Below are 11,827 nucleotides of genomic sequence, written 5' to 3'. Positions count from 1 at the left end.
CACTTTTATTTACTGCCACCTCTACAATCTCTCCTTCTCCATATACCAACACAACACCCCCTTTTTACCATCTAACCACTCGCCCCCCCCCCTTTTTACCATCCATATACTCCGATTGACTCCATCCATTACTAATCACTACCCATCACAATGTATTAGTTAAGTATGTCACAAACACATTTTTCTTCCCACTTTATCAGACTATTAGCTTGAGAACCCAGCGTTGCCCAGGGTAATCATGTAGTTATAAACCCATGTAATGTAGGGTACAATCTATGTGTCATCAAAATTGACAAATAAAAAAAAACGAGATTTGAATAAACTCAATATACCTACAACAGCTAGGATACCTTAACACAGACACACACTCTTGTACAGACAAAAACACATTGCGACAATGAACGCCCCCTGCCTTTTTTTTTTAAGTTTTCTATATTGAATATTATCTAACAGAACTTGCTGAAGCACTCAGGGACCTTGATGAATCAAGGAAAAGTAAAAATGAGGTAAACTTAATATATAGATAATTAAAAACACATCATTATTATCAATATGATTAATGGTATTGTTAAAGTTATTGTTATTATTGTCATCCTTGTCACTTTTTCTATCACTATTATAATCCCTTAAAATCTGATTTTGTTTTATTGAAATAAATAATAAAATTGTAAATATTGTTAATTTTTCTTTTTGATGAACCAAATTAAGGCACCCTAAAATTTCTTAGATTTGATTGAAATAAATATATCGATATAGATATAAATAAATTAATATTGTCAAAGGGTTTTTAAGCAATCAGCAGAGAAAAATCCTTGAAATTAAATTAAAAAAAATCACTTGCTGAAGTTTTTGTTACTGACTCAGGATGTTCAGATCTGCAGAACAATCATAAACATAATATCTTGAAGCATGAAGGTTAATAAACCCAACAGCTTTCAGAAGAAATTATATGTCCTTTACATTCCTGAATTAATGATATAAATAAATATAAAATAGTAAATAGTGTTTTTTATTTTATTTGTATTAATTTTATTTCTTCTAAAGGTGAGGAAAGAGAATAAAGAGTTACGGGATCGTGTGGAGAATCTAGAGAAAGAAGGAAGGATGCGTCTACTGGCAAGATCCGTTGGTCAGAACCATAGCAGAGATTCAGCTATAGATACTGATCTACAGGTATACACCATAGCAGAGATTCAGCTGTTTTAGATATTAATCCGATTCTCCTTTTGCTAGGAGTGGGAGACTGAGACTGTAGTACTGGAGGTAGGAGGAGAGGATGAACTAGGTGTAGAGCTAGCTGGAGGTAGAGATGATCCTATCTGTCCTGGAGAGAATCCTATTTATGTCTCATCAATTAACAAGGTAGAGTAACTTATTATATTTTTAACATGCGAAATTTTAAGGCATACTTCTTTAACAACTGTGTCCCCTTTTGTCCGAGCAAAATGACGAAGATATTTTTTTTTTCTGAAAATATTCAATCGTGGTTTCTCTAATAAAGCGTCTTTACGCGACAGGAAAAAGTAATGTAATCGACAGAATTTAAAACGATTTAAGATAGAAAAAAAAGAAAAAAAACTTAATTTTTTGTCGAGGTAAAGGGCAACCTTGTCACAGTGCGTTATAGTTTGGGCATGACACTCTTAAATTGGGGGGTTACTTATTATGTTTACAGTCCTTTTATATTAAAATTCTTGTATTTAACTTATTTTTTGTAATTTCATAAAGTTTTGTTTGAGTAAATTCCTTGAAATATTATTTCTTTCTAGATTTATAAAGTATCTCCTCAGCAAACTGATTGGTTTACAATATAAACATTTTTCTTTTATATTTTCTTTTATATTTTCAATTGTAAAGAAATATGTTTTTCTGCTTGTTCTTAATAACCCTTTATTTATATATATAAAACTAGTTAAGGGCCCAACGTTGCCCGTGGAAAAAAATAATTTTGAAGAAAAATAAAGTTTTAAATAAATGTAATATTTTTTAGCCTATGTCACCCCCAGGCTACAAATAAATCGTCCACTAAAAATGTTCAGCACATTCGATCCAGCCGTTTGGCCGGATGTAGAGGAACATATTTACATAAATACTAGATATTATGTATTATTCATATAGACATTATATTTCTGCTCACATAAAGGAGTTTCTATAATGAAAATGCCTTTATAATCTTTTGTTATAAAAGTGTTTTGCGGGGAAATATGAGCCATTGACTCTTATGTCCTAGTTCTGTAAATAGTTAGGCCCTAAGCGAAAATACCGTAAGAGCTAGTTTAATCTAGAGAAAGGGTTCGAAAATAGGTATATTTTTAAGTTACCCTCCCTTTAAACAAGGGCAGCGCATGCCAGGGGGTAACCTTTAAAGCTTTGTCAGATCAAGCATGAATTAAGATATCCATGCTTCTAATTTTGGTTTCTTTACAAAAGTGACTCGCGCATTTCTACTGAAGTGGAAAAAATGAAGGAATTATCAGGTTTAAACACTTTTCAATCTAGAAAAACAATTTTAATCTTCCAAATTATTGATGAGATGAAGGGTTGATAGGTAGTCTGTGTATCGGTTATGCACCTGTTTAAATGGAGGTCATTTGAATTAAGACAACAGTCCATTCAAGATTTTAAAAATAATATTTTTTAAAAAGTTATCCTTGTGTTCATCCTTACCTTGTTTCATTTTAAGAATAAAAAGTTTTATTCCAGGGTTCCGTGATGGAAGGGAAGTTTAAGCTAAATTATTATATATATATATATATATATTCCAGGGTTCCGTGATGGAAGTGAAGTTGAAGCTAAATGATTATATATATATATATATATATATTCCAGGGCTCCGTGATGGAAGGGAAGTTGAAGCTAAATTATTTTAGATATATATATTCCAGGGTTCTGTAATGGAAGGGAAGTTGAAGCTAAATGATTATATATTGTTTGTGAACAATGTTGATTGTCGAGATGTAGATCGGTCAACTGTGATAAACAGCCTCAGACAAGCAGGCTCAGCGGTCAACCTTGTAGTCAGGTAGTTACACAAACAACTATTGATTATAATGATCATATTGATGAAATTAATGAATTTATTATATTTATTATATTTAAATTGATGTTTATGATAATAATGATGTTAATCATATTGATAATATTGATCATATTGATAATATTGAACATATATATTATAATAATTATGTTATTGAAAATGATTATGTTAATCATATTTATAATATTGATCAAATGATCATAATGATCATAATGACCAATGACCATAATGATCATATTGATGAAATTCATCTTATTTATCACATTTTTTAACAGATGAACAATTTTTCATCAGACTGTTCGTTTTTATAATATTGATAATAATAATAATTTTAATCAAATTAATAATTTTGATAATATTTATGATAATAATGATTTGGATTTTATTGATGATTTTAATGATATTGATAACATTTATGATTTCACGATATTGATAATATGCTTGTTTTAATGATGATACTAACAATACTAATGATGATAATGATGATAATGATGATAATGATGATAATGATGACAATGATAAAAAATAACATAAATTATAGGTCATGGTTACTTGTACAATGTTATAATGAATATTAATAGTAGAAAAAATCTTACGAATTATTTAGGGATGGTCGGGGTGACTTATTGTTGATCAGTATTGAAATACGTTTTTTTAACTTCTGAAAAATTACAGTTGAATATTTAACGAAATTCACTAATGCTTCTTATGAAAATATTTTGCTTAACTTTAATGATTTCACAACAACGAAAATATTTTAAGCTCCGTCGGAGGAGTACAAAGGGAATTGCGGGCTGAAAATTTGGTTTGGCTGTCTCCGAGAGGAGATTCAAGTTGAAGACGACATTTTACAGAGGGCTTAAATTAATGGTTAACACTGTTAGGGTTTTTCCTTTAAAAAGGGCAAATAATATAAAAAACTGTTGTATACCTCCTATCAACACTTTTCTCCATGTACAATTTTGCACCAGAAATAAATATAATTGGGAAGGGGGGAGAAAGATCTTTCGCCATAATGAGAAGATAACTTTTTTAAAAAGCCAAAATGATTTAAAAGGTCTAGAGAAAATTATTGAATGTTTAACATATATGTTTGTGTCCTGAAAATTTCTGTGTTCGAATTCAAAGACTGTTTAGGACGCGATGTCTCTGTTGAACCAGAGCGGTGATGTTGTTGTATTAACCCTACAAAAGAGTATGTCCACCCCGTCCTGTGGTCCTTTGTCCTCCTCTAGCAGCGGACATATTGCCTGGGAGGACAAGTATAACAGTCCTAAACTACTCTCTACCGCCACTAGTCCTATCAAGGTCAGAATTATTTATATCAGCGACAATAAATACAATGTATCAGTGTCATTGTATTTTGAGTGGCAAATAAGATAAAAGATAAAAATTCAAAGAGACTGCAAGCGCCAAAACAGTAAAAGCGACCAAATGAGGAACTACTATCACTAGTATAGTAATTCCATGACTGGCCGCTAGGTAGTTCTGAATCACTGCTTAGGATCCATTTTATTTTGAGGCGGACCCGGTTTCTGGATCCGCCTTGGAAAAAAAATTGATCCGGATCAATCATGAACATTTACAATTTACTATTTTTTTTAACAAAAGAACAATTTTCACATAATTTTTCTTATTTTATGCTAAAACCATTCAGATAAGGAAAATTTTGATTATCTCTCTTTTTGAGGTATCAAAATTACACAAAGAGGAAAATGGGTAAAGAAATTTTTGGGTTACGTAGTGCAAGAGGGGGGGGGGGTAGAAGTGTTGCAGGAATTTATTGAACAAAATATTTGTGTGTAGGAGACCCTGCGGTATGGGTCTAGGGAGCTGGTGAAGAAGTTGATCAGCAGGGATGCCCAGACGGAGAAGTATCCACTCAACTCTAGCAGCAGTAGTGAGAGGGTAATTAACAATATTCTCTAGGACTTATCATGTAGATTTTAGTAACTCTTCATCACAATGGTATCTTCTTCTAATTTTTCTGCAGAGAAATCAGACATTCCTTCTACCGTATATCTTAGATTGGTTTGGTTGAGTTTTCAAGTTTAAGGCTTTGTGTAAATTTGTTTAGTACTCATGTTCAAGCTTTTTGTTGGGTTTTGTTCAGTGTTCATGTTTTAAGTTTTGTATAAGTTTGTTCAGTGTTAATGTTCTAAGTTTTGGATGAGTTGGTTCAGTTTTAAAGGTAGTGTTCACGAAAAATGAAAGGTGGTATAGGTTTACTGCGAAAAATAAGCGCTTTTGATCGCTACTAATTTTACTTCTATCTGTTACGTCTATAAGGAGAAAATTGTTAAAAACGACTCACACCAGAAGAACACAGCGTCCATACAAATTCGGAAAGATGCAACATTCAACTCGGATCGTAAACAAATCAATTTAATTCCAAACAAATCATTCAGATATTACAAATAATAGTCATCGATTATTTTTCGACGCATTCGTATATAGTTTATATTTCAAAATATTTTTGATTTTGTTTTTTTAAATATTTTTCGCTGGCGCTGGATTTTCGAACATTCTTGGAAAATATTAAATATAAAAAATCCTCGAAACAGGAATAAATGTTTTTAAAAGTAACTCTTAGATCATGAAAAATAAAGAATATTAGGAAATCTTAACTCAATCTCCATTCAGTGTTCATGTTCTAGGTTTATTCTGTGACGAAGGGAGGGAGCAGAGAGAACAGGAGTACATGGGGACACTTTACAGATACAGTTAGAGAGAAGTTAGATACAGTCAGGGGGAGGAGACATAGCAAGGAGCAGACTGAAAGGTAATTTCCATCCTCCTTTGCCTCCCTCTTTCTCTTGGGTCAGGGGGAGGAGAAAAAGCAAGAAGCAGACTGAAAGGTAATGTCCACCCTACTTTGACTCCCTCCCCCTTAGGGTCAGGGGGATGAAAATGAAAGGTAAAGTCACTCCCCCCTTCGCCTCTCTCCCCCTTAGGGTCAGGGGGAGTAGACAATGGTAAAATGGTCCCTCCCTGTTAGGGGCAAAAAGGTATCCCATCTTTATAAACTTAGTAGATGTCCTGACTAGAATATCATTATCTCAAAATGGTATGACATTCATAACTCTGTATTCTCAACCCCATCCTCTTGAAAACTTGTCCTGTCAGCTTTTCTTTATCCAGACCTGCCAATCAGATAATACAATAGATGATTAAAAACCTTGCTCATCACAATTCCTAAGTGGATTGATTAACAACACATATTAACCTTATTATTGAAGGAATAAAGGTTGATATTTTATTATTATTATTATTATTATTGTTATTGTTATATTATAATAATAATAATAAATACTGTATCAGAGCTCCATAAATTTGTTAAAAATTAAAACAAAATTAAATCTCTGATCATAATCTGTAAATTTAAGACTTGAAATTATGCCTACTGTCTCTCTAACCCTTTTTTGTTTAAGATCCTGCAGCATTAATGACGAGTTTACGTTTAATTAAAGTAGTTTACCTCAAGACGTGTTAAACCAGTTAGTGTATGCTGGGCCTATGGTTAGATGTAAAGGATAGAAAATCTATAGATCCCATTTAATTAGTTCGGGTTACATAGCACGGAGGATGGAGGACTAAAGGATACAAGGAGACAATACTGCAATATATCTGTTTCCATTTATTATCTTCTCTTGAGNGAATACAAAAGTACCCCCACACTCCACAGCTTTGTAAGGTTCGCATCAATTTTCAAGATAAGGTCGTCTTTGGAGTGTCTTAACGCCTTTTGTACAAGGCGTTTTAATGATAAGAATATTATTGAATAGATGAACAAAAAATAATTTATGAATTTTTTTAATATACAATTTTAGGAATGATCATTCTGATACTTCTCTTGGGCGTTTAGTACAACACAAAGACGGAGAGGATAAAAAATATTTAGATCAGGTAACAAATATATTTATATGTAAACAAATATATTTATGTATGTAAACAAATATATTTATGTATGTAAACAAATATATTTATATATGTAAACAAAATTTAAGTATAAACAAGATATATATAAACAAAAATGTATAGATATACAAATATAAAGATAAACAAATATATAGATATAAACAAATATATGTATAAACAAATATGCGGGAAAACAATCTAAGGTTTGGATAAAAAAAATACACCAATGTTCGACAAGCACTTAGCCAGATAACCCACAGATTTATTCAAATATAATCTTAATATTTGGATTAAAACCTCGGGCTTCTTTTTCTAGTAACTGAAAATCAAAAAAGGAAGTCGAGTTGCCTTGTCAATTTTGGTTCTTGATAAACGTACAAACGTTTAAACGGTTGAACTGTTTAGGCCATTCATTCCTGCACAGACGTAGCTCTAACCCTTAAAAATGTACAAATTGGAAATGTTTCAGATCGTCGATTTGAAGTTTTTTTTTACTTGAAACCTTTTTTATTAACCTCATTAACAACTCTTTATTGTAAAAACTCTATATTGTAAGAAATCTGTATTATCTGAACACTTTTCTATAAGAACTAGCTTTAGAGGGCGCTTCGCGCCCATCTTCTAAATTAATTGTGAACATGTTCTCTTTGTGTACATCGTAAAACAAAACAAAAATAATTCGCGGATTTTCACAAAAAATTTCGTGGATTTTCAAAATTTTCAAAAATTTAATGAAGATCGAATTTTGATGGAGACAAATATTTGAAATTTTGATCATTCATAAACCTTCCCTGGGGTCCCTAGATGTCCCACAAAAAATTTGGGCCCGATCGGTTCAGCCGTTTTGACGTTTATTGGATACAAACAGACAGACAAACAAACAAACAAACAGACAGACAAGCCAAATTTATATATAGATGCTATTCAGTAAGACCTCTGTATATGTATAAACTGTGCCTCGGTGTACTCTGCTCTTTGTCATCTTTTAACTGTGTACTGCAGTGTAATGATTTTACACTGTATGCGAGTAGCAATAAATGTTTTGTACTGATTGAACTCTATACTGTTAGAATCGTGCACTGTCATTGGCTCATTGCATGAACTCTTTACTTTATAATCTACTGGCTTGGAAACCCAGCTTTGCTTGGAAACTAAATTTTCTTTAGTTTAAAGTATTCAACCCATTCAACTTAGACGTTTAAAAGTTAAAACCAAGCCAACGAGTTCATCAGTCAACATTTTAAGCAAATCAGTCAAGGGGTTCATGATTACTACTTCATATATATAAAGATGTACTCTATGTACTAAATATACTTACTGTATGAGCTGTGAACAAAAGATCTGTACCATATTTAAACTGAATTATTTTGTCAATAATTGTAATTTGTTTGAGTAAATGGACAATATACAATTAACAGCAACATAACATATAAACCACGAGCCGCAAATACTTGGTCTTATACTTCAGTCCTCGACACAGTTGGTATGATAACCCTGAAATTCTGATTTGATTTGATCTAAGATGGGAACCTTGTGTTTCTAGGATAGTGTTGAGGTGCTGGCTGAACTAGATCAGGTCCTTAACAGTTATCAGGTTTGGAAATTTTGAATCTCGAGAGATTAATCAGTATTCAGTGTCCCCCCCTTTTAAATATCTCTTTCCCTTAATTTTTGGAACTAAGTCTATATTTAAGCCAAGGATATCCCGGAATAATCGAACTTTGCTGTGAATATGGTTTTAGGTATTTTCCCAAGGGCGACTTCCCAAGTGGCAACTACTCAAATGTGCTATTTCCCAGGCAACATCGGAAAGTTTGGGTTAGGTCTTCTTAGACGCCGTAGGCTGCAATGAGGGGCCGAGCGCTGTCGCTAGAACATGTTAGGTGGCCGAGCGCTGAAGCTAGGACAGACTTGTAAAGTTGCCGCTTAGGGAATTGCACAGTTGGATGGCTGCCATTTGGGAAAATACCCTTGGGAATTAGCTGCTTGGGGGGAAGTTTTTGTGGAAGTACATAGCATCATGAATGATACTGCAAGATTGTAAGTTTCGTGGATTTTATAAATATTTTACATATATTAGTCAATTATGATACCATAAGGTGTAAAATAAGGAAATTCATTTAATTGATTTAATTGATTTAATTGATTTAATTGATATTATTGATTTAAAAATGATGATTATTACATATATACACCTTGTGACCTTATGTTTTCAAATGATAATGATACTTTGACTGCTTACTGACTGTGATCCTGATGCTGATACTAAGTGTTGACTGTCTAGACTATGAGTAAGAGTACTGGTGGTTCTGGTAAAAAGAAGAGGAAGGACCGGGATAGTTTCAAGAGCGGAGGAACTTGGCCTAGGACTAGGGGTGGTCCAGTATACCAACCAACTACAGGGACTATACTACATCCTAATAAATACAAGGTAATAGTTAAAAATAGTTGTTGGTGTTTTTTTTCTACAAATGCTTTTGATTTGAAGTTATAATGATTTAATATGTAAATTTAACTTCAACCGAATTAGGAATTGATTGATATGATTTTGCTTGATTAAACGGAGTGTTTGCGAAAAATGAAAAGGGGTTTAGGCTGATATAGAATAGTATGCGATATCGGCGGCTCCTAATTTTACTTTTATCTGTTTCGTGTATAAGGAGAAAAGGGTAAAAACGTCTCATACCGAGGAGCGTAGGACCCATTCAAATTCAAGGAGTCGCATTATTCCACTCAAATCGTAAATAATTCAATTAAATTTAAAATTAATCATTCAGATATTAGAACCTATAAATGTGGATTCAATTCGATCCATTCGTATATAGCTAATATATCAAAATATATTTTTTTTTATTTACAATGTAATTTGAGCGACTATTTATTTGGCCACTTGGTGTCTCTCCCATGCAGAATTCCTAAAATATGGAGAGCAGAGATACCTAGCGGCCAAATAATCGTGGTTTAAACACATCGTATTTAAAAAATAAATGAAAATAAATTCACAAAAAGTGAGTGAACAGTGTCTTGATATTTTTATTTTTTTTTAGGAGAGGTTACCCTTGTCTGAACTATTGAGTAGTGTGCCTAAATATCCTCTGGATTCAGAGGAGCATGGACCAAACACAGATATAGCTACTAGGCTTCATCATGAGGATAGATATTCCAGGTATAGAGTAGAGTACAGATATAGATACTAGGCTTCATTATGAGGATAGATATTCCAGGTATAGAGTAGAGTACAGATATAGTCACTAGGCTTCATCATGAGGATAGATATTCCAGGTATAGAGTAGAGTACAGATATAGCTACTAGGCTTCATCATGAGGATAGATATCCAGGTAAAGAGCCGAAGAGTAAAGTAGGCTTTCCAAATTGATTTTGCGAATTTAGCGCGGAGATCCGTATTTTTACAGTGTAGAGATATTTAAGGGGACTGTGAGCGTAATTTTAAGCGACCTTCCATGCAAAGATAGCTACGCCCTATTAACAACTGTACCCTTGGCCCTTGACATCTTGATCTGATCAAAAAGATGAAAGATAACGTCGTTTTTTCAGACTCGAAAAGTGTTTATTTCTATTCATTTCTCCATTGCTTCTTTTAAGCAAGAAAACGAAATCTTTTTTGCAGAGAAACCACAAATGAATCTAAACGGTTTAAATAATCAAGAAATATGGATATCTCATTAATTCATACTTGATTTGACTAAGCTTTTAAGGGTATCTTTGTAAATCTTGCATTGTCATCTTTGCACTGAGGAACAATTGTAATTACGTTTAATTTCCTTTAAGAAGAAAAAAATAAGTTTTAGATAAATACTGTACATAGGATTCTAATTAATCAACGAAAAATAAAAAATATTCATATGAATAGTATCTTCTATAAATCAATAATTATTACTTCCCATATTACTCAAGTGTCTAAACCAGGCGGTGTATATTTTTCAGTATCATATATTGGGGGATAACAATTAAAAATTAACATCGAAAGGCATTTTTTTTTTATTGATACTTTTTACCCAAAAATTTATTTATTTTCTCCAATTCAGCGAATAAAACCCTAAAAACAATCCGCGCAAAATTTATTTTAAAAAGGGGGGCGGGAGTGGAATGATTTTAACAAATCCACGATTATTTATCCACTATTTACTTCCAAGATTGGTGTCCCGTGATGTATCTGATGAACTGAAGGGTGGATACAGGTCCACGTTAACCCCCTCGGATACCAGTATAGACGACTCCGTCAAGTCGGGGAAGGTTGGGAAGGATGTTCTTCTCATGTACTTAAACAAGACCAAGCCAGCAAGGTAATATTATTTACGGGTTGGAGTGACGCTTTATATACACGCTTTCCAATTAACAGACGTCTGTATTCAGGGATATTTAAGGATGCTTTTATTTAAAATTCGGTGATGGTGATGGACCAAACCTCTGTAGAGTAAAAAAAAGTAGATTTTAGTTCCACATTTATTGAAAATATATTTCGGTCTGGGTTGACCCTCGTCAGTTCTTGAGATTGTTTCTGTCACAAAGATTAAAAACAAACTGAGGATCCTTTAGATACGAAATACAAAACCTTCAAAAATAGACTAATTTCATAGATTTTGTGTTTTATAAAAGTTAGAGTATTTCTTTAAAAGTTCTAATACTCAACCCCTGAATGTTTATTATGAATTGGCCGTTAGTTGGCAGTAAAAAACCTTTCGGGGTAATGTATGATGTTGTGACGGTACAACTTTAGGCCCTGCTTACTGCATAGTCTAGCCGTGGGAGCAGTGTGTATATCTAGTCTTCGGTTTTCAACTTTTGTCATTTTTTACAAATTCTATCACAATGGAGGCGGGATGTTTGTTTTTTTCAGCAAACTCTGTTCT

At 32.8% G+C, this 11,827-nt stretch overlaps 1 protein-coding gene across 1 annotated transcript in view; it reads left to right on the top strand.

Annotated features, from left to right (window-relative positions):
• The window catches only part of LOC111696792 (disks large homolog 5), a 62,166-nt gene that overhangs the window by 31,988 nt on the left and 18,351 nt on the right, over positions 1 to 11,827 (top strand). The window contains exons 20-29 of the mRNA XM_023466527.1: positions 1,045 to 1,173; positions 1,234 to 1,362; positions 4,175 to 4,345; positions 4,844 to 4,945; positions 5,695 to 5,819; positions 6,868 to 6,943; positions 8,499 to 8,549; positions 9,240 to 9,386; positions 10,003 to 10,121; positions 11,111 to 11,260. Coding sequence (XP_023322295.1) covers positions 1,045 to 1,173; positions 1,234 to 1,362; positions 4,175 to 4,345; positions 4,844 to 4,945; positions 5,695 to 5,819; positions 6,868 to 6,943; positions 8,499 to 8,549; positions 9,240 to 9,386; positions 10,003 to 10,121; positions 11,111 to 11,260 — 1,199 coding nt within the window. The remainder of the gene's footprint in view (positions 1 to 1,044; positions 1,174 to 1,233; positions 1,363 to 4,174; positions 4,346 to 4,843; positions 4,946 to 5,694; positions 5,820 to 6,867; positions 6,944 to 8,498; positions 8,550 to 9,239; positions 9,387 to 10,002; positions 10,122 to 11,110; positions 11,261 to 11,827) is intronic.

Source organism: Eurytemora carolleeae, unplaced genomic scaffold (genome assembly GCF_000591075.1).
Source record: "Eurytemora carolleeae unplaced genomic scaffold, Eaff_2.0 scaffold108, whole genome shotgun sequence".
Lineage (NCBI taxonomy): Eukaryota > Metazoa > Arthropoda > Copepoda > Calanoida > Temoridae > Eurytemora > Eurytemora carolleeae.
The sequence above is the reverse complement of the archived record's forward strand: the minus strand, read 5'-3'. Positions and strand labels throughout refer to the sequence as shown.